Source organism: Phaseolus vulgaris, chromosome 1 (assembly GCF_051622355.1).
Source record: "Phaseolus vulgaris cultivar YP4 chromosome 1, ASM5162235v1, whole genome shotgun sequence".
Lineage (NCBI taxonomy): Eukaryota > Viridiplantae > Streptophyta > Magnoliopsida > Fabales > Fabaceae > Phaseolus > Phaseolus vulgaris.
The window spans coordinates 40,430,228-40,453,373 of record NC_143498.1 but is presented as its reverse complement, the minus strand read 5'-3'; the positions used below and the strand labels follow the sequence as shown (position 1 = coordinate 40,453,373).

At 35.1% G+C, this 23,146-nt stretch overlaps 2 protein-coding genes across 3 annotated transcripts; one reads left to right on the top strand and one right to left on the bottom strand.

Annotated features, from left to right (window-relative positions):
• Window positions 1-11,459: 11,459 nt before the first annotated feature.
• LOC137815973 (uncharacterized) lies at window positions 11,460-12,878 on the bottom strand. The gene is made up of 3 exons (XM_068619079.1): window positions 12,066-12,878; window positions 11,679-11,870; window positions 11,460-11,606 (listed from the first exon to the last, which is right to left on the bottom strand). Exons 1-3 carry the CDS (start codon window positions 12,876-12,878, stop codon window positions 11,460-11,462), a joined length of 1,152 nt encoding a protein of 383 aa, XP_068475180.1.
• Window positions 12,879-15,505: 2,627 nt separating this feature from the next.
• On the top strand, window positions 15,506-23,144 carry EMB2654 (Tetratricopeptide repeat (TPR)-like superfamily protein). 2 transcript variants are annotated; one of them, XM_068616564.2, is made up of 10 exons: window positions 15,506-15,961; window positions 16,055-16,227; window positions 16,627-16,732; window positions 17,359-18,468; window positions 18,561-18,666; window positions 18,744-18,948; window positions 19,640-19,772; window positions 19,885-19,989; window positions 21,353-21,473; window positions 22,641-23,144. In XM_068616564.2, exons 1-10 carry the CDS (start codon window positions 15,602-15,604, stop codon window positions 22,709-22,711), a joined length of 2,490 nt encoding a protein of 829 aa, XP_068472665.1. In that variant the 5' UTR covers window positions 15,506-15,601; the 3' UTR covers window positions 22,712-23,144. The 2 variants fall into 2 exon arrangements, with proteins under 2 accessions (XP_068472665.1, XP_090158506.1); XM_090302380.1 differs by having other exon boundaries at window positions 15,517-15,961; window positions 16,627-16,769.
• The last annotated feature ends 2 nt before the right edge of the window (window positions 23,145-23,146 follow it).

The window sequence follows — 23,146 nt, the reverse complement described above, 5'->3', positions numbered from 1 at the left end:
AAATACAATGCAGATGGCTCATTCCAACGTCACAAGGCCAGGTTAGTTGCCAAGGGGTTCAGTCAAACCGTTGGGACTGATTACACTGACACCTACAACCCAGTTGTTAAACCTGCAACCATCCGCCTTGTTTTGTCTCATGTCTAACTGACAAATTCATTAAATTGATGTCAACAATGTCTTCTTGAATGGAGATCTCAAGGAGGACGTCTACATGATTCAACCACCAGGATTCGTGTCCAACTCTCCACAATTAGTTTGTAAACTACACAAAGCGTTATATGGGCTAAAACAAGCTCCACGATCCAGGTTCCACAAGCTAAGTGCAACCCTTCAATCCTTTGGTTTTCATTCCACCAAAAGTGACATCTTCTTATTTGTTAAATTTCATTCCTCAAACACCATATTCATTTTAATATACGTGGATGATATTATCATTACAAGGTCTTGCATGACAGCAATCCAACAGCTCATCTCGAATCTCAGTGTTTGTTTTGCTCTAAAAGATCTTGGCCCTCTTCACTTCTCCCTCAGTGTGCAAGTCACGCATCTACCAAATTGTGGTCTCCATCTATCACAACAAAAATACATCACTGAACTTCTTCACCGCACAAAAATGGATGCAACTAAACCTCTTCCCACACCCATGAAAACTAACCTTCATCTTAAAAAAGATGCCTCCTCCGCCATGCATGATCCCTCTCTCTTTCGGTCTATCGTTGGTGCACTCCAATACATGCTTATCACTCGTCCTAAACTATCTTATGTTGTAAACAAGGTGTGCCAATACATGCATAGTCCACAAGATCATCATTGGAAAGCGGTCAAACGCATCCTCCGTTACCTCGCTGGTACTCGCACCCATGGTTTGATTATTCAACAGTGTTCTTCTCCAACCATTCGTGCATTCAGTGATGCTGACTGGGGTGGTGACGCTAATAACCGCAAATCCACCATGGGCTACTGTGTCTTCTATGGTCGCAACATCATTGTGTGGTCTTCTCACAAACAGTGAGTTGTATCGCGTAGCAGCACAAAAGAAGAATATCGAAGCATTGTCGTAGCTCTCATTGAAGTTCTTTGGCTGCAATATATCTTATATGAGTTGCACCTACCCATCTCTCAACCCCAACTATTTTTTGACAACTTAGGTGTTGTCCTTCTTAGTGCCATCCTATAATGCACTCACGCACCAAGCAATTCGAACTGGATCTTCACTTTGTCAGAGACTATGTTCAACAACACAAAATCAGTTTAGTTCATTTCCTTGCAAGGTTCCAAATCGCAGACATTCTCACCAAGTCCATCTCTGACCCTGCATTCTTGGATTTCCGCTGTAAACTTATGGTTGGTGTTCCACCCACATAAGTTTAACGGGAGATGTTAGTGTTAATATATATGTTAGTCTGTTAATATAGTTTGAGTAGTTTCTTCTGTTATTAGCTTCAGTTAGTTAGTTCTAATCCTATATATTCTGGCATGCACCTTCTACATGTAACAATAAGATATTCAATAATATTCTTCTTCTTCTCTTATCTTCTTTTATTCTAAAAGTTTATAGAGAGATGATGATTATATTAAAACTAAAATTGAACAACTGATTTTTTTATTTATATAAACTTTTCACTTTAATAATAAAATATTCATGTGTCATTTTAATTATATCACTTATGTTCTAAAATTATTTCGTAAGTAATTATAATATACTAATATATTATGCTATTGATGGGAGGCAATATTTTAACCCTTAATTAGTATACGTTCGATTTTTTTTTATCTATTGAGAGGAAGTCAACTTTTCTTATAGATTTTCCATGAGATTAATTTTTATCATTCAACTAGAAATACCTCACTACATCCAACAAACTTAATGTTACTATTATCATTGTAAATGGAGTCTACTTTATTTCCTTAATAGTATTAATATTGTAAATGGAGTCTACTTTATTTCCTTAATAGTATTAATAGTATGAATAGTGTAAACTTATTGTATTTCAATTCTTGGGAATAAAAAAATTATTTATAAAAAAATAATTAAATAAAAATTAATTTAAAAAATAAATAAAAAATTAATTATTATATTAATTAAATTAAACAATATTTTAGAGACTAATAAATAAAATAATATCTGATTTATTTAATAATTAATAATTTTTTATTTTTAAAATTGATTTTTATTTATTGATTTTATAATAGTGTTTTATTATATTGTTAAATAAATAATTAACGTGTGTACATATTTTCGTTTTCTTTCTAGGTTATATATAAAATTAAGTTAAACAGTTTTATTTATGTTTTGTTTGCATGCTTTTAACACTCTAATATATATATATATATATATATATATATATATATATATATATATATATATATATATATATATATATATAAAAGTCTACCTCGTTTATATGACAATCAAATCTATCTTATTTATTTCAAAGAATTAGTAGTTTAAAAATCTTAGCTCGGATGAATAAAAACTAACATAAACACCTCTAGATTTTTTGTATTAAATATATTTTGAAGTGTTTATTTTTTTATTAATTGTCTTTCTTTTTATATTTTATTTTAATTCAATTCCTTCAATTTCTCACCACCTTAATTATTTATATTATAAGTAAAAACAAATATAAGAATAGATTAGTTATTGCCATTTCGGTGCATTATTAATTCCAATTGTTTTAAAATTTTATAAGAACAAAAGTAGACATTAAATAAGAAATATAGTGTAAATTTGGACTCCTAATTAAAAATAATAAATAATTTATCTCACTTTACACTAATTTGCATTCTATTTTATATAATCTAAATATTTTTTTTTCCATTTTTTATTTTTTTCTTTTCTATTTCATTCTTTTTTATATCCATCTAAATAAAATATTGTTTTTCTCTTATTTCCTGGAAGAAGTTGACGTGACTTTAAATTAATTGTCCCTACCATTATCAAATGATGGACATCACTGAAAAGGAATAGTTGACGAGGACCTCGGTATTTGAAATGACTAGTTTTAAAATGAACAAAAATAAAATATATAAAATATAATTTTGGAATTGAGTGTTTATTTTCAATCTCCATTGTTAGTACTTTATAAACAAAATATTAACAAGAATATTTAATTTTTTAAGAATATAAAAAATAAACACTTTCATTATTTAGCAAAAAGTTATTGTAAGAAGATTTTAAATTATTTAATTATTCTTAACTTGAAAGCTACTTTCTTTTCTACTTACTCAATTTTATTTTGGTCTTTTCTTCTCCTTTTCTTGAGTAATGGTATGTCAGGTTCACTGTAACTCTTTAATATGGAAACTAGTTGTGTGAGAGAGACAAGAAAGTACCAAAAACAAGTCAACTTTTCAAATATGACACATTATACATGTTGAAATTCTTAACATTTTTTCTAATAATTTCCTTGGAATATAAAAGAGAAAAATAAAAGACTTAAATACTTATTGCCTTGTTTTCTCTCTTGATTTTTTTTTTTAAAACGAAAACTCTTTCCTTTTCAATAATTAACTATAATAAGTAAACTTGAATAACTTTTCAGCCATTCATATGAGAACTAAAAAATTACTTATTTGGGATTAGAGAGGTGTGAATTGTAAAATAAAGAACATAAAAAAAATAAGATGTAGAATTGTAGGAAGAAATATTATTAACATGTTGTTCTATGAGAAAATCGAATTTAAGTCTTATGAATATACATATAACTTTTACCAAACTATGAGTAAGTAAAATCTGTGTAACTGTGTTCATGTGCATCCAACAGCACATCTTCATTCAACTACTAATTTTTAGCCAATTATTTGCGTTGAAAGTTTTGGCAAAGTGCAAAGCACTTGTGCAATTTGATGATCTGTTTGTGTTGTTGATGAAGCCACCAAGTCAAAATTGAGTACTCATGTGGGTTTGAAACCGACCAATAAAGTGGAAAATCACAAACCTTTACTCATATTTGAGCACGTTTGAGGGTAAAAAAATTGCGGCGATTTCTCTAATTTTTTCCCCTATTTGAATGAAAATGAAAATTTGAAGTTTCTTTTGTGCATTATTTGGTCAAAGGTACTCCTAGCCAATAAAAATGGTTTTAGTGTATCACCTTTATTCCATTTTATCATTCTTTTGTTTGAGTTTAACATAATAATATAATAGCATCTATTCTAGGATCCTTGATCAATGCAATGTTATTCGTTCTCTTGTTCTTATTTGGGAGAAAGTTTTGGAAAGCCATGTGTGATGGAGAATAAGCGAACATAAAGAAAGGCATAAGATAGATTTCGTCATTCTTGAATCATTATCATAATCATTTTCATTACCATGTGGAAGGATATTATACATGGGTTTAGTATTTATGAGTTTGATTTGTTTTGTGGTTTTTTTTATTGCAAGGGTTGATGGAGTTGTAAGGGTGGGGTGCCTTTCTACCCTACATTATTCTCTTTATAAATAAAGTTTGTTTGCATATAAAAAAAGGGTAAACTATATTTTTAACACAACACGTATCAACCATATTGTTACTAGTATAATAAACAAATACCAATTTTCATATAATAATTATACTTCCGTTAAGTTTTTAATATTATTTGTTAAAAATTGTGATGTTACATGAAAGGTCTCTATAATATTTAATATGTATGAATAATAAAATAAGTTGACAGTTCCTTATATAAGCAACTTTTTTTCCTTGTATTAAAGCTCGGTGATCTAACATTATTTTTTTTATCATGACTTTCACAAATTTGTTTTCTTTTCTCCTCTTATTACCATGATGTCATTTTCATAACTGTTTTACTACGTGGGCAATCCAATTATGAAAATTGGACAAAGTTAATGTGTAACGCAATCAAAATCAAGAATAAAGCTTGGTTTCATTTAGAACAACATTATTGTCAAATTGATTATATTTTTTATTAGGCATATGCTTGGTCCCTGAACTATCCCATGATTAGTAGTTGAGTTCATAACACTATTGATGGTTAACTGTAGCCATTTATCAAGTGTTTTGAAACTAAAAAAAAAATTTAGAAGGATCTTCAGGAATGATTTATAGTTTCTAACATTTTTTATATTTTTAATCTCAAAGTTTTCCTCGTCATTATGAAACAGCATGGTGTGCCTATTGCTGGTTACAACCTGAAGCTTCGATCCATTTGGGATTAACTAGAGTCCACCTACACAAGAACATGATCATGTTTATGGGTCTTGATCATGCCGTAAATGACACTCTTATCACTCAAATCTACAACAACAACCCACTTCTAAATATTAATCGAGTTTTCTCAATGGTTACTCAAGAAAAATACCATAAATTTAACGTTTGTTCTTCTTAAATTCCTACTTACATTTTTTACTATGTCACGACTATTGCACTTAATGATTCTTTTAAGCCACGTATCACTTGCACCCACTAACATGATGTTTCTCATTGTTACAAACTCCATCACTGCCCTAACCACCCTCCTGTTAGTCGTGGTTGTGGACGAGGTTGCTCTAATCTAGGTCATCCTGCTTTTGTTTCTGCTCATGCCACACAATCTAGTGTATCTAACAATAATGATAGCTCTTTCAAACCTTTGTTTATTGCTGACTTTACTCTTGACATGCTCCAATAGTTTATGTCCATTGTTGTTTCCTCCAAACCATCCATCGAAAAATTATCGAGTATAGTATCTTTCCTACAACATTGACTTTTGGACAATAGGGTTTCCCAACTTATGATTGGGACTATCTCCTTCCCTTTTAATATTCACACTATTTTTCCTTGTTTAGTTGCATTACCCAATGATGCTTGTACCCTTGGATGTTCAACTTATCTCATTATTGTTACTTACCAATGTTCTTTATATGTTATCTCTTACATTTGACTTGATTTTTATTTCTCAATTGCTATATGGTACCAACTATATTAGCCATATTTAATAATTCTACATGTTTCCTATATGACCTGCAAACGAGAAGGATGATTACACATGGTGTTGAACATGAGGGGGTGTATGTGCCTTGTTAATCAGTTTCTGCAAATGCGATTCAAGGTTCTTCCTATTTCGATTTGTGGCATCAACGCTTGAGACATCATTCTCATTAATATTTAACTTTGTTGCCCTTTGTTTCTAGTTCTCATAAAATGGCTACCATGGTGTCTGTTATTGAGCCAAACAAACTCATTGTTCATTTCCTATTAATAAAAAACAAAGTTTGCATTTTTTATTTATTTAACTCGTTGTGATTTGTGAGGACCATATCACATAGGCTCATCGGGCTAGCATGAGGGTTGTGCGTATCCTTTCCCATGCGTGGGTACCTTCAATGACATCACATGAGTTTCAACGTCTCTACAATCCTTCAACATATGCCCTACAACAATGAACAAAATTATATTAAAGTGAAGTGAACATATAAAAGCCATAAATAAATAATGACAAATTTATACCACAGCGGGATGCCGAGTTTGAGTCTTAGAGGGTCCACTGAGTCCAACATCTACATTTGCATCAGGGGGTCCGTCCTCACCCATCTAGTTTATATATGGATGTGATACAAACTAATACCACTCCATATATCTTGCAAAAAATGCTTTGCGTTGTGGTGCAACAATAACATGATGGATAACGTAATTGTTAAAATGCAACCATTGCCGATCAACTTCAAATATAGACGAATTACCATCTATGACTACAGATGGGTGGCAAGGGACATACTGCACATATCCATGCTGATAGACAACACGTTCAGGCAAGTGCAACTGTCTGCGTGTGCCCAAGCGAATGTACCCCGAAAATAAGGATATCCAATCAAAAGGATGAGTTGCCTTGTGGTCGTCATAAGAGGTAAATCTGACTTCATGTAATTTGATCCTCTGTAACTCAATCAAACATAATCAAATGATGAGAGTATATCAACATCATATCTCATGCACCAAGACTTATCCTCCTCATACTCAGTCCGCAGATGTTTGACACATATGGATGGGAAATGCTTGTATATTCAGGTTTGCAACAACGTCGCATACCCAACTACCTGCCTTGTATTTGCATAGCTAGCATGTCCCAACTGCTCATACATGTGGGTCAATCTAGTTGTTGCCATGTGAATCCTCCCGTAAGCTTCAAATCCACAAAAAATTTCAGATACGAAACTCTCACTGAGGTTGCACTCTTATTTGCAAAAGTAGTGTGATCAATTAGGTGAAGCAAATACACTCTAGCAACAACTGTCCACTATTTGCATATACCTCCCTTAACCAACTTAGAAGCACATGACCATCCCGACAATGTCTTATCTCATCAAATGCTGCTCCATGATCAACATGGAGTGACTTAGCCAATAAATTTGTCGATGCAGCTACATCTAAGGTAGGGTACGTATAAATTTGCCCAATAAACAAAAGGTGCAAGAAATTTGACACATCATCCAATGTGATGGTCAACTCCCTAATAGGAAGATGAAATGTGTTTGTATTTACATACCACCTACAAAGGCTCACAACACTCCTTTGTCTATCGTATTATAACTAGCACCAATAATACCACCCATGACAGACAATTGTACTGCAACAATTATGTGCTCATGTGGTGTCCCAAACTTAATCATCTTTCTCCCATGAGAAATCACTTTAAGTTCATCACGATCCTACAATAGCCAAAGAATATCATTTTAGAATTCCAATTTACTAAATAATAGACAAAATTTTCCAATTGCTTAACAACATTACTACTTACCACACCATTTCATAATTTCCTTGACAGATAGTCCTCATAAGTAACAAGTAAATCCAATGGCTCTCCAATATAGCCTTCATTTCCACATGCAGTTCCATATGTGGTTCTGCAAGTGCTTCCACATGTCCGTCCTCATATTCAACATTTTCTTCACCCAAATCACCTTCCACAATATTACTAGGCCCACCACACTCTCTTTTTCAAATAGATGCAGTTGGTCGTACCTGGTCCACTTGAGAACTTTCGCCTCTGGTTCTAACTATTTTACTCTGCATGTACATGAATAATATCTCAAAAGTTAATTGAAAAAACAAAAACAAAATCCGCATTAGGCATTATGGAAGAACTTCTTGGAATAGCCTTTCCAGAATATGCTTGCAGAAAACCATTTTTGGAATCATATTCCAAAAAAGCTATTCTGAAATGCCTAATGCGAAAAGGTCTTACATAACATAAAATCCAAAATGCAATATGGAAGCACTTTCAACTAAACCTACGGATAACAAAACTGGGAAACTTCTGCACAAAATAACTAGGAAGCAAAAAAAAAGCAGTTCACTCTTCTTCTCCACGAACTATGTTTGAGAATAGACTGGAGAGTTACCGAAAAACACCTATAAATACACCGATGAACCACCAACAACACTTATAACTCACACAAAACACTCAAAACTGTAAGAAATTACACCCCACAGTCGTCATAATAGTATTCTTCAATGCATAGGAAAACAGCAAAACCCTAAAACTTTTTAAAAACTTATATGAGAGTATTTCAGTCATTTTACCTATATGATACAATGCAGGTTGCAAAATTATATAGTGCTTAAGAAATGGCCTCTCAATTTATATGGCACATTCTCCCTGCACCCAACACATTCTAACTGGCACCCAATCACCTATTAGTAAAAGACAAATATGCCCTTAATGATTTTCAGAATAGTATAATTGTGATATGCACCCAATTTCCTGCACCAACCCTATTCTTCTCTTCTTCCATTTCATTGTGCGTGAAGCAGTGCCGCAGCCACCGTGAGCCACCGTGTTGTCCAGCCACCGTGAGCAACATTGTTGTCCAACCACCGTGAGCCACCTTCTTCTCCATTCTTCTGCAGCCACCGTGACCTTCATTATCGTAGGCAGAGCACCAGAGCTTCTGAAGTCGAAGGTACTTCATGCTTCCAAATTTTATTATCCATAAGTTAGTTGTGACTTGCGGATTTTTTTATCCGTAAGTGAGTTGTGAGTGAGTTTTGAGAGTTGTGGATATTTTTATCCGTAAGGGGAGTTCCAGATATTTTATCCGTAAATGAGTTTTGAGTTCCGGATATTTTTATCCGTAAGTGAGTTTTGACTTACGGATATTTTTATCCGGAATATAGTTTAGGGTTGTGGATATTTTTATCCGTAATAGGGTTATGTGTTGTGGATATTTTTATCCAAAATTTGTTGTTGTTCTGCGGATATTAATATCCGTATTAATGTTGTTGTTTTGCTTGTATGGATTAATTTATATGTTCTTTTATGCTATATGTGTTATAAATTTTTATATATGTTGGATTGATTGTTAGATGGTGAGGACCAGAGGTGGAAGAAGTTCTAATTTGGACCGTGTACGACCAACTGCATCGGTGAGAAGAAAACGAGGTGGCCCAAGTACGTCAATTCTAAATGAACAGTTTGAAGATTATATTGAACAAGAAGAAGTTGAAGTGGATGATGAAGGCTATCCAGGAGGGCCATTGGATAAGTCCTTACTCGTTAATTATGTAGCCAGACAGTTGTGGAATGGTTTGGTAAGTAACGAAAGATAATTTTTTGAATTTAGTATGTATCTATTTATTGATGATATATGTTGATTATTGTAGGATCGTAGTGAGTTGAAGGTGGTTTCACATGGGAGGAATATAAATAAGTTAGGAGAACCTTATGAACGCATACAAGCTGTTGTAGAATTGTCTGGCTTAGGTGGTTTGCTTCATGCTAGTTATGAGAGTTTAGACCGAGGACTGTTGTGTGCTTTTGTAGAGAGGTGGCATGCAGAGACAAACAATTTTCACTTACCGGTTGGGGAGATGACCATCACTCTTGATGATGTGTCAAATTTGTTGCATTTACCCATTGTCGGTCAATTTTACACGCAGGAAACCTTAGATTCAGACTCGACGAATGATTTATTGGTAGAATCCCTCCGTGTTGATCGTGCACTTGCATCTGAAGAAACAAGACACTGTCGGGGAGCTCATGTGCGCTTGAGTTGGCTAAGAGATGTGTATGGAGACGCATGCTCATGGAGGCAGTGGATTGTGGCTGCCAGAGCATACTTACTTCACCTTGTCGGTTGCACTATTTTTGCAGACAAGAGTGCTACATCGGTCAGTGTCTTTTATCTTGGATTTTTTGTTGATTTGAGGCTTACCGGGGGATATTCTTGGGCAGCAGCTGCCCTAACTCACATGTATGAGCAGCTAGGAGATTGTAGTTATGCAAACACTAAGCAACTAGCTGGTTATGCGACATTGCTGCAGGGGTGGATTTATGAGCACTTCTCGTCTATAGAGATGAGTCGTATGCAAGCATTGTATTCAGAAGACCAACCTCGGTGTAGGTTGTATGATGCTGGAAAAGGTACTTCAATTGTTGTTGTTCGATCACAGTTGGATACATTGACACCAGCTTCCATTCGATTTTGTCCATACAACGAGCATAGGGAAGAACGTCCATTTGAGTGAATTTCCTTATTCTGTGGTTATTTGAGGCTTGGAAATTGTACACAGTTGCACATGCCAGAATGTGTTCTGCGTCAGTATGGTTATACACAGATCATCCCTCGCAACCCATCTGTACTTGGACATGGTCATCCGGATATAAATGAAATGGACCGTCGATGGTTACATTTCAATGATTATGTCATAAATGACTATGCCATAGCACCTCATCCTGACGCTTGCATTCAAGAGTACATGGCTTGGTTTAGGGCTGTATCACATCCATATGTGATTAATACGGATGAGGATGACCGTCCTGTACCGGTACCCTCAGATGCACGTGATCACGAAGCAGTGCCAAGCCATCCTGAGGAGTCACATCCTGCTCTGGTATGCTTCTAACCTTGTTAACGTATTAATTTGTATTATTTTTTTCTAATAGTATGTCATTCATGCTTGTAGGGTATTTGTCGTAGAATTACAAAGACATTGCAACCATTACTTGATCATGGCGATGTCGTGGAGGGCAACCCTGTTTGGGAAGGCATACAAGCAGCCATTATGTTAGCACGAGGAGCGACTGATGAAAGAGCTGTTTATGTCAGGAGACATGCACGTAGGAATGATTGATTAAGATTTCTTTTTATGTCAGATGTATTACGATTTCTTTTTATGTAATATTTTTATCCATGACAATGTATTTGAGCCTTATCTATATGTTTCAATATGAACCTTATTGGTTTTTGCTTCACGTTACTTCTATTTTAGTACACACCTCACTGGCTTACGCATATTTTTATCCGTAGACACTTCACACACTTCCGGATATTTTTATCCGTAGGCACAAATGTGGGTTCCGGATATTTTTATCCGCAGATAGCAAATAAACTTCCGGATATTTTTATCCGCAGACAACATATTCAGTTCCGGATATTAATATCCGCAGGCACTTCACTGAATTCAACATTGTGTGTAGGACAGCTTCAAATGTACTAAACATCCATAACCTAAATTATGCTATTACAAATGTTATGATTACAAATATCGTCTAATGGACATTAGTTGGGTATAAACTTGTATCCGGCTAGTGTAGTATGTTGACCAAGTTTGGGCCGCTGGATAACGATGTGATGCCCACAATATATCCGTAGGTGGAATTGGACTACCATCTTTGAGCTTGACCTATAAAGGTAATAAATATAAGGTACACAAATCTTAATTTACCATATAAATCTTGATTGGTTTAATTTATACCTGCACAAAATGATTTCCGTGGACATGTCCAATTGCAATGATTCGGTGATGACGGAAGTTACTTGGTGCTTGGGTTCTTAAAGGAAAAATACTCAATGATTGTAACATGGACAAAGAAACAAGAATGACATTATACCGATTTTCAATAACATATCCCATGTCTGGAATTGTCATCCACTTATCTGTTCCTGCCTGCAAGTACAATTCAGAAACAAAGTTAAATAAAGAAATGCAATGTAAAAATGAAATGGTGTTAGTGGTTGGTACCATAGACATGTGTTCCACTAGAAGTGACTTCTTCAAGTATTCATATCTATCATCACCACCAAAGAGTTGAACATATTATTGTCTCCATTCACTTAGTTCTTTTAACAAATTCATTCGAACAACAGCCCATGACTCCTCTCCCATTCCCAATTGGGCAGCAACAACACGGTAGCCACAAAGGTCATCAGCCTTAACGTCAACAACATCAACAATATATGGATGATACCCTACAGGGAACTGATCAAGGAAAGGAATACATTTTGCTGGTACAATTTCTGGTAAGCCTTCTTCATTAGATTTTTTGCTCGCACAACTATCATGTTGTGAGTGTAAGAAATCCACATGTTCAAAACAAGAAGGGATTCGCTTAGTTGATCTCATGAATTTGGTAGGACGAGACATCTTTACAGCACCTTTTGTTTTCACCTTATGATCTAGTGCGTAAATAGATGTCTTCTCTGGAAAGGCAATATCCTGCAATTTACTTTTGATGTTAACCTTACCTGCAACATCCAACTCTTTAAACCGCTTCGCGATGACCTCAAACTCTTTATCAATTGACAACTCATATGAAGATTGTTCAGTTGCAATGTCTTCAAAGCTTAAACGAGTCCACATCACATGTACTGATTTAAGTGGTATGCTACCAACACCAAATGAAGCCAATGGACACGCACAAGGAAGACCATGAGTACATGTAAGACTACATCCACACCTACTTTTATCAAACCCCACTGATTTAACCCTATCAAGCTCTTCCGAAATAAGGTTCAAAGCATATTTAGACACAAAACCTAACAATTTTTTGTAAGCTATAACCTTAAACCGATGTCCAACCACATGCAAACTCTTTTGGAATGAAGCTTTGATTGCATTATGTTGTAAAATAATCATCTTATTGATGGAATCCCAGCAGAAACATAAATCCCCCATCGAATTCTGAAGAACTCTCTTTAGGCTTCAGTGTGCCGCCTCAACTCTGTTACTTGTTGTGTTTCCTAAGTGCATCACCTTATCTATCCATGCCTTGACAAATTTTTCTTTATGTGGACGTAACCATGTATCCATCACATAATCAAAAAATATAGGCCATGGAGAACAGACAACTCGAAGAGCATTGACACGATCTTCAAAGGCCTCAACAATATCACAATCCACAACAGATCCCCACACTTCCATTACTTGATCCCATGCCTCTCTTGGATGCACCAACATTTTACATTTTGCTTTCACATTTTTATCAATGTGAAACCGACAGAGCAAATTATAAGATTCAGGAAACACCATTCTAATTGCATTCATTAAGGCAACATCTCTATCACATACCACCACCCTAGGGCATGAATCAACTCTAAAAAAACAACCCTTTAAGTCTGTCAAGGGCCCAAAAAAAATTATTTTCCTTTTCTGCTGCTAGTAAACAAAATGCAACGGAGAAAGTCAAACCTGTAGACGTAATCCCAACAACATCAAGTAACAACATCCTATACTTGTTCGTCTTGTACATACTATCCATTAATATGACAATATTAAATGAGTTCACCAATTTTACTGAATCTTGGTGTGTCCAAAATATATCTTGCACAATATTAGAGACCTCATCACACCTACACCAATGCACGTACCTGTCTCGCTCCAGTAACAACATCAGTTGCTGCATTTCTGTTCTGTGACCTCGTTGTGATCTTCGGTGAACAGTGATTGCATTATAAACCTGCTTAATCGTTGTCACATTCTTCTCATTTCTCTCTTTCATGCTTAGTAAAATATTTCTTGGCTTCACCGAAGTTTTACTCATATCCTCAACCATAACATTTTCCTCTATACTTAACCTTCCAGCATACGGATGACCCACCATTGTCTATGCCAAGTCATGATTGTGAGAACCACAAATTAATTCAATCATCCACCCTTGACCACCTTTGACTGGTTTGCCTCGCAATCTGAAAGGACACTCACACTTCCTACTTCCAGTTCGACTGACATCTACTTCTTTTTTATACCGTCTGTATTTACCTCCTCTCTCACAACCTAACAATACATAGGTCATCCTTCCTCGTTGGCCCGTCCATGTATCTGACCTTAATATAACAATGACAAACTCATAATTATAGCCAACACTTCTCGCCCATTCTAACAGCTCATCTCGATCACGAAATACCTACAATAACATATGCCAAATTTAAAAATAATTCATAAAAAAAAACATTCACAACCCAACATTGACCATACCTCATTTGTAGAAAATGCCTCACTACATTCATGTGCCCTGTGTTCATTATCTAATGCGTTATAACTTATTGACTGCTCCAGATCAACATCATCTAATCCATCTCACACATCAATCTCCCCTAAAACTCCCATGTATGACTCTGTTGTATCCATTCGGCTGTTGAAAAAAATGAACACTTAAGTTCTGGATAAATTAATCCTTAACCAAAAAAATATCAACAGTTAGCTTCCAAATATATATATCCGGATTGCATAAACTAGTTCCGGATATTTTCATCCGTAAGGCAATGATGAACTATGAATATCAGTGTCCAGAAGCAATGAGCCACAGTTCCGGATATTAATATCCGTATTGAAAATTTTGACTTCTGGATATTAATATCCGTAAGCAAAAAAACATATTTCCAGATTCCGATATCCGGGTCCAGCTGAGCTCGAGAAAAAACCAGAAACGAACGAAAATGGATTACTTACCTCATTAACTTGGCAAACGAAGCTTACACTCAACTTAGCAACAATGAACGAAGCACAACCTCTTCTTTTGTAGCTCAAAGCAAAGCTTCACACATTCATGAACTTCCTCTTCCTCACCATCCAATATTTTCATAAGTGAAGAAGACAAGGGCATTTTAGGATTTTTAAAAGTATGTCGTGTGCCAGTCACAATTGATCGGGTGGAGGAAGCAATTGCCAATTGGCAGTTTCTTCCTGCACCCCTACATTTTTCTTCCTGCACCCTCACAAGGTTGCACAAAGACAAAAGTGTCCCTATATAAATTGTACATTTTTTTTTTTTTGTATTCTGGATTATGAAATCCGGTAAATTTTCGAATTGACGCTTCTGGTAAATTCTTGGATTGACGCATCCGGTAATCTCCTGGATTGATGCTTCCGGTAGTACATGAATGATAGTGTTAATCCAAAATAAAAAATGCAAAACATCCATAATTGAAAAAACCATTCCGGATCCGTCAATCCGTAATTCAAAATATGCATTTCGGATTCAGAAATCCATAATTGAAAAAATCATTCCGAATCCACCAATCCGTAATAGAAATTAGGCTTCCGGATTCAGCAATCTGAAAATCAATAATTTATGCAAACTTTGCTTCTGGAACACCCCCTCATCTGGAATGCAACATGATTCACTTCCGGATTGATGAATCCGTAGCACACTCCCAAATCCCGAAATTGTGGGGGTCAGTTTCAGAATTTACAAAATTGTGGGGGTGCAGGAAGAAAAATGTAGGGTTGCAGGAAGAAACTGTCTTGCCAATTTATATAAAACAAGCCCAATGGCAAACCCAAAGTAGCCCAGTTATAATTACGATTCAAGTTTGTCGTAACAAAAAAGAATCTAATCTACGCCAGCACAGTTATCCTCAATTCATTATTCCAACTACGCTCCCTCCACGTCATAGTCGATGGCCAGCACCGGAACTCACTGTCTCCAACTCCCCGGCGCCGCCGCGTCGACTCACCGGAGAACCTCCATTTCGTGCAAGAAGAAAACGGATAAGATTGCATTCAAGGAAACGAAAGAAGGCTTCGTGGACTACGACCTAGGACTGCACGAGGTCTCTACCAAAATCTCCGGCCTCCGCAAGGACAACATCGCTACCCACTACCGCCTCCGTGTCGCCGGAAACCGCTTCCAGAAGGACTGGACGGTGTCCGAGGTCGCCGACCTCGTCCTCTCGCTCGACCTCTCCGACGACATCGACGGCCTACTCAACCGTTGGATAGGCCGCTTCGCACGCAAGAACTTTCCCTACCTTATTAAGGTATTCCGCAATTTCCGATTCTCGTGTGCACGAGTTTGAGCGTTTTTGTTTACAATATAATCCGCATTTCGTTTTTCGTTTTCGATTATGTAGGAGTTGACGCAGCGAGGGTCCATTGGACACTGTAATCGCGTATTCAGGTGGATGAAGTACCAGAGAAACTACTGTGCGCGCAATGATATATACAACATGATGATTAGGTTGCACGCTCGCCACAATCGAACGGACCATGCACGTGGATTGTTTTTCGAGATGCAGGAATGGAGGTGAATTAATGGATTTAAGTTCTGGATTGGTAAAATTTTCATACGAGGAAAAAGTACTTTTGCGAACTCCATTGTACATTTCTGAATTTCAATGCAAAACTAAGAAAAAAATTGTTGTTTTTGGAGTAAATATATTTTTGAACTGTCTCAGCTGAAATCCAAGCATGCACCGTGACAAAATGATTCGAGGTTCTCCCGTTAATTAAAATCAATCTACACACCTCAATGCTTTGGAGTTAATTAAGAGAAATTTTATACAACTTAAGTACACAAGTTGATTTTAGCTTATGGGAGAAGCTATATTCATTTTACCTTCTCATTTTTTTTATTTATGCTTATTATTTTAAGTTCTTATGAAAAGGTTTATTCAAACAAGGGTTTATTGTTGTGGTTTTGTAGGTGTAAACCGGATGTTGAGACTTATAATGCTCTTATCAACGCACATGGTCGAGCTGGACAGTGGCGTTGGGCTTTGAATATCATGGATGACATGCTGCGTGCAGCTGTGTGTACTTAGCATTTTTCTTCCCTAGTCATATTTAGTGAGTTCAACTTGATGTGATCAACATTTTAACTTAATTATGGTTTTTAAGTTGTAGCTAAGTAAGTTTGGTGAAGGAGAGGGAGCAAGAGAGCATATTTTATAGCTGTACTACTTTGACACTTTAACGGTAACTTGATACATATTTTTGCGGGATCCAGTTTATGGTGATTTACGCCTCTTGCAATCCACGTTCTTAATGATTTAAGATATATATATGAAGTGTGCAGGACTTCATTACATTGTAATATGTAAATTTTATGTTTATATACATGTAAATTAAATTTGTTTCAGTAGATTGTAGAGAATATCTATCTCCCAATCCTGGGAAGTGGGAACACTATAGGTTTTGTTCTGGTTAGTGTTGAATTGCTTTATGCATCATGTAGTACCTGCACTGCATGTTAGAAATAAATGATTAATCCTGGAGATGAGATATTTGTGATCAATGTGATCTTGCTAGTTTTAATTTCATTTTCTTCAGACCCTAGGTTGTCGTAAACTGGCAATTTATAGAATAAACATTTCAATTGGTGGTAGGGTATGTTAACTATAAGTGCTGTTTTTGACACACTGACATATTTTTGCAGATTCCACCGAGTAGATATACCTATAACAACTTGATAAATGCTTGTGGATCTAGTGGGAATTGGAAAGAAGCACTCAACGTTTGCAAGAAAATGACAGAACACGGTGTCGGGCCTGATCTTGTTACTCACAATATTATTCTATCTGCATTTAAAAGTGGCGCTCAGTATTTGAAAGCTCTGTCATATTTTGAACTAATGAAGGGAACTCATATTCGTCCTGACACAACGACACTTAATATTATTATCCATTGTCTAGTAAAGCTTCAACAATATGACAAAGCTATTGATATTTTTAATTCCATGAGGGAGAAGAAATCAGAATGTACCCCTGATGTTGTTACATTCACAAGTATCATTCACTTGTATTCTGTGTGTGGACAAGTTGATAATTGTGAGGCTGCATTCAATATGATGCTTGCAGAAGGGCTGAAACCTAATATAGTCTCATATAATGCACTAATTGGTGCATATGCTGCTTGTGGGATGGACAATGAGGCACTTTTGGTTTTCAATGAGATAAAAGGAAATGGTTTTCGGCCTGATGTTGTATCTTATACGTCTCTCCTTAATGCTTATGGAAGGTCACAAAAACCCCAAAAAGCAAGGGAAATATTTGATATGATGAAGACAAACAAGTTGAAGCCAAACCTTGTCAGTTACAATTCACTGATCGATGCCTATGGATCTAGTGGTTTTCTGACAGATGCAATTGAAGTCTTGCGAGAAATGGAACAAGATGGAATTCAACCAAATGTTGTTTCAATATGCACACTCTTGGCTGCCTGCGGACGATGCAGTCGGAAGGTGAAGATTGACACAGTGCTAACAGCAGCTAAGATGCGAGGAATTAAGTTAAACACAGTTGCTTATAATTCTGCTATAGGGAGCTATATGAATGTAGGGGAATATGACAAAGCTATAAACTTGTATAAATCTATGAGGAAGAAAAAAATTAAAACTAATTCTGTTACTTACACTGTGTTGATAAGTGGTTGTTGTAAGATGTCAAAATATGGTGAAGCCCTATCTTTTATGAAAGAAATGATGCATCTAAAACTTCCTTTGACCAAAGAGCTCTACTCTTCTGTCATATGTGCCTATAGCAAACAGGTAAGTACATAGATGGATCTTAGTGGTGTGAATCCATGAAATTTGAGACTTCTGTTTCTTTTCCTTCACATTTTTCCATGATAATGTTTTAGGGTCAAATTGAAGAAGCAGAATCTACATTTAACTTGATGAAATCATCTGGTTGTTACCCTGATGTGGTTACATACACCTCCATGCTTGATGCCTACAGTGCAGCTGGTAAAATAATTTTTTAATGAATTAAATATTAGGATGTTATTAATGTATGTATACTGAATAACAATATTTTCTATCAGGCAATTGGGAGAAAGCCTATGCACTCTTTGAAGAAATGGAAGCAAGTGACATCAAGCTAGATACCATTGCCTGTGCAGCTCTAATGAGATCTTTTAATAAAGGTGGTCAACCGGGAAGGGTTCTTAATCTTGCAGAAAGCATGAGAGAAAAAGAAATTCCTTTCACTGATACTATATTTTTTGAAATGGTATCAGCCTGTAGCATGTAAGTTCAGATTTTATGATATATTTTTCATTTTAAAAGAAGTATTGCACACTAAACTTGTCTTTCCCTGTTTTACTATTCGTAGGCTTTCTTGAAACTTCTAACATGTCCATTTTACCATGGGTATAGTGCCTCCTATGTTAAGTCTAAATTGAGCTAGTTAAGCTGGAAATTAGCTAGTATCTTTCTGATCAAGACATCATGGAACTTTTTCAATGTGATGCTAAATTATCATGCCTACTACTTTTCATGGTTAGAATTCTATTATTTGCTGCTTTGATTGGTGTAGAGGCTGTAAAAGGGTTTTATTTTAACAACAATTAAGTAGTTTTCATTTTATCCACTGTTTGACACAAATTATTGTTATTATTGTTCAGCAGAAAATATATTTCTGCACAATAATATTTAAGAATTTGTAATTTGTTAATTATATTATTGGTGGAACTTGAAGTTGAGTGGTGTTATGATGAATTGATATTATCACATTTTTTTCATATATTCTGAAATTTGATGCTTTGGTACATATTTACTCGTCAAAGCTGAGAATTTAATGAGAAGAGTGGGCAAGAAACAAAAGGAGAGATGCCTTTACTCAAATTACATTGGTTTGATTAGCATAATATTTTTTCTTTAGTTAATGTTTTTTACTGTTATGTTCCGATCAAACTGACTGTGTCTCTTTTGCTATAAGATTACAAGATTGGAGGACAGCTGTTGATTTGATCAAGTACATAGAGTCCTCACTTCCTGTAATTTCATCCGGGTGTTTGAATCAGTTCCTGCATTCTTTAGGAAAAAGTGGAAAGATTGAAACTATGTTGAAGGTCAGCCAAATATTCTCGTAGAGATATTAATGTTATCAAGAACAATAAGTATGATTTCCCACTACATTGTAATCTTTTACATTACCTTTTTTTATTTTCTTCATGTGTGCAGTTATTCTTCAAAATCTTGGCATCGGGTATTGATGTTAACTTAAACACTTACTCTATTTTATTGAAGAACCTTTTATCATCTGGAAATTGGAGGAAGTATTTAGAGGTAAGATCTTGCTCTCTCTTTAAGATTAATTTAATGCACAGAAGTTTATATATATAGCTGGAACAAATATTAAGAGTTGCATCTAACTGATTATAGTTGAAAGTTGAAAATATATGGTTTTGATGGAAAAGGAGGGGAAAGTGTGTATTTCACCGAAATAAAATGCATATATAATGCGATTAAAATTTCTATCTATAGTAAATATCTTGGTGAAATACCAGTGTAGGACAATTACTACAAAACCCAACCCAACAACAATGTTAACAGAAAAAAAAAATCCAACTTTAAAAGAATTCTAATATTCAAATAAATATTATCATTTTTTGCCAAAGTACTTCCAATTCCAATGCCATACTAGTTCCGTGTTTGTGAAGAGTTGTTACACTCTGGCAATTGTACTAGTTTTTGAAAAGTAGTACTAGTGAACGTGAAGTATCATTCACGTTAGGATTTATGTTAACAGGTAGTTTTTCGCTTAATCAAACCATAATTATCAATCTTGTATAGTGATCTGTAGCAGCAGGATTGTGCATAGAGGGATGACCACTATTCAAAATCTTTACTTACAGATTAAATAATTATATGTATGTGTGCTCAAAATTTTAAAAGGAAATTTCCCAAAATTCACTACATATTCATAATTAAGGAACAGAAGATGAGGAATCAAACTAAATTCAAAAGATATATTACATTTCAACTAGCTTGAGTGTGGGTTCCCCTAGTACTTAGGTGCTTATTTTAGTTTTTCAAGCTCTAGCTTTGATCTTGAAGTATTACCGTGAATTTTTTCCGTTACAATCAAAGAGGAGAAATAAGGATTTATTTATTTATTAAATATATAGTAAAATAAAAAAAAGAGAGTAAAATAACACCAAACTAGGAACACCCTAGAAAAACTATAACTTTTTTACTCCAATCCAACAAGTTGCTTTGAAAGTTGACCAACAAGTACTAAATGAACAAAACTATTACATGAATTGGATGTTAAGCATTAAACTCAAAGCCGCCATCAATTTTGTTTTCCGTGAAAATTTGAATGACCAATAATTACCTTTAATTCTAGTTTTGAATGTTATTTATAGTATGATTTTAAATGTAATTTATAGTATAGTTGATATCAAAGAACAGATGAGATGAATTGGAAAGTCTACTATGTGGACTATATAGTAATATTGTACTCTCCATTTGAAAATGCAGCAGTGAAAGAAAAATACATTCTCTGTTCACCTTAGAACCAATCAAATTACAGAACCATCAAAACTTCTGTTTTTCTCATGACTGTAGATATTTGGCTGTTTAATTTCATTTTGGGCATTTCACGTTGTATTAAACCACATCTGAAAAATACCCAAATCCTGAGCAGGTATTGCAATGGATGGAGGATGCAGGAATTCATCCATCAAATGAAATGTACCACGATATATCTGCGTTTTCTCAAAAATGCTGTGGGCACGAAAATGCTGCTGTTATAAAAGAAAGACTTGGTATGAAAATTCATGTTGCATTGAGGATTGTTTTTCCTTATGTTCATATGCATGTGCTTTATCCTTTTAATAGACTCTGCTATTTGAAGAGGTTTATATTATTTAGTTAATTTGTGTGATTTTTCTTAGGCATGTACCAGGATGAGTGTTATTTTTAGAGGGAGGGGAGGGGGGGGGGGGGGTACCAAAATCAGGTTCAATACTAATGGCACAACAATGCTTCCATGTCCCTCTGCTTTCAATGCTTATCAACTATATTATGATCGGTGCTTGTCATATGGAATTTGAATTCTATTAACTGATGATTCCTTAATAGACTCAGAAAGGGGGAGATTGAAATTGCTACCTGGATCTGAAACCATGAATTTGTGTTAGCCAGATATATTAAGAATTTCAATACTCTGGATCCTCTACTTCAAACCTCTGCTTGCAATGTCCTATTTTACCTTGTGTAAGACAGACAGTTATCCTAGTCAATTTCTGCTGTGTACAAGTGATGTAGGTGGGTGCAATCTTAGACTTATTCAAACTGGTTTCTTATCAAGGAATTCTTTTTTCTACTTTTTTTATATGCTGAAAATGGGTAGCAGTTAGACCTCACTGATACTATTTGTGCTCCCACTTACTACCATGTAAGTGGAGGAATTTTATGGAACCTAATCCAGAATTGTCAAGAGTATGTCTGTGATGGGGTTTACTTGGAGTTGGTAGATATACCATTTGGTCAAATGCTACAGGTGGGAATTGAATCTAAGCTTTGAATTATGGCAAATGTATCCCTTGGAACCAGAAGAAAATAATTAGGGTAAACAATATGTTGACTTCATCTAAGTCCACAACAGAAGCCTGAAAATGACACTTAAATTCGTCAATAGACATCTTGTACATATCCTATTTTCTCGTTTCACTCCTGGAAAAGAAATGGAGCTGCTTGAGGAAGTGATGATTTCTTTTACACTTAGAAGGGAATAACACTTTTAATAGCATGTTTTTGCTTGTATAATTTTTAATAAAAAGCCCTGGTATTTTCTGTCTTATTATCAGCTTTCATGATAGCTCATTGCTCATCTGTGTTTTAATAATAGCTACTTCTTTATTCCGTTAAAGTTTGTGGACATTATTTATAGATTCAGATCATACAATAATCATGGCAATAAACTTGTACAGAATCCTTGAAAAGAAAATCTGAGGATCAAATTTCTGCCAACCGACCAGGTGAAACTCCTGTTCTTAGTTGACCACTGTCATGGAATCACAATTTTTTGGCTTAGCTGTGACACACCGGTCCAACTTTTGCTGAACTTCTGCCTGAGATTTTGTGAAGATTGAAGTTGGAACTCAATGTGATGGATCACACGCTACTCTTGTATAAATATTAGGAAAAATGCTATTAACACATTTCATTATTGAATGAAATTTTGACGAAAACCACAAGATCTCATTAAATAAGTGATATTTACAAAAATTGTGATATCAATAAATTTTACTGAGTAATAGAAAAATGTTCAGAAGGGTGTGTAAATGATTGTGTTCCTAGCATTTTCCAAAGACATTTTGTTCATTTTAGGCTGCAATTTGTAAACAATACCATGTTTTGCTCCTCTATGTATACTAGTAATACGTTTGGACTGTACTGTAAATGTAAGCTCCACTGGGATCACTCTTCTAGTTCT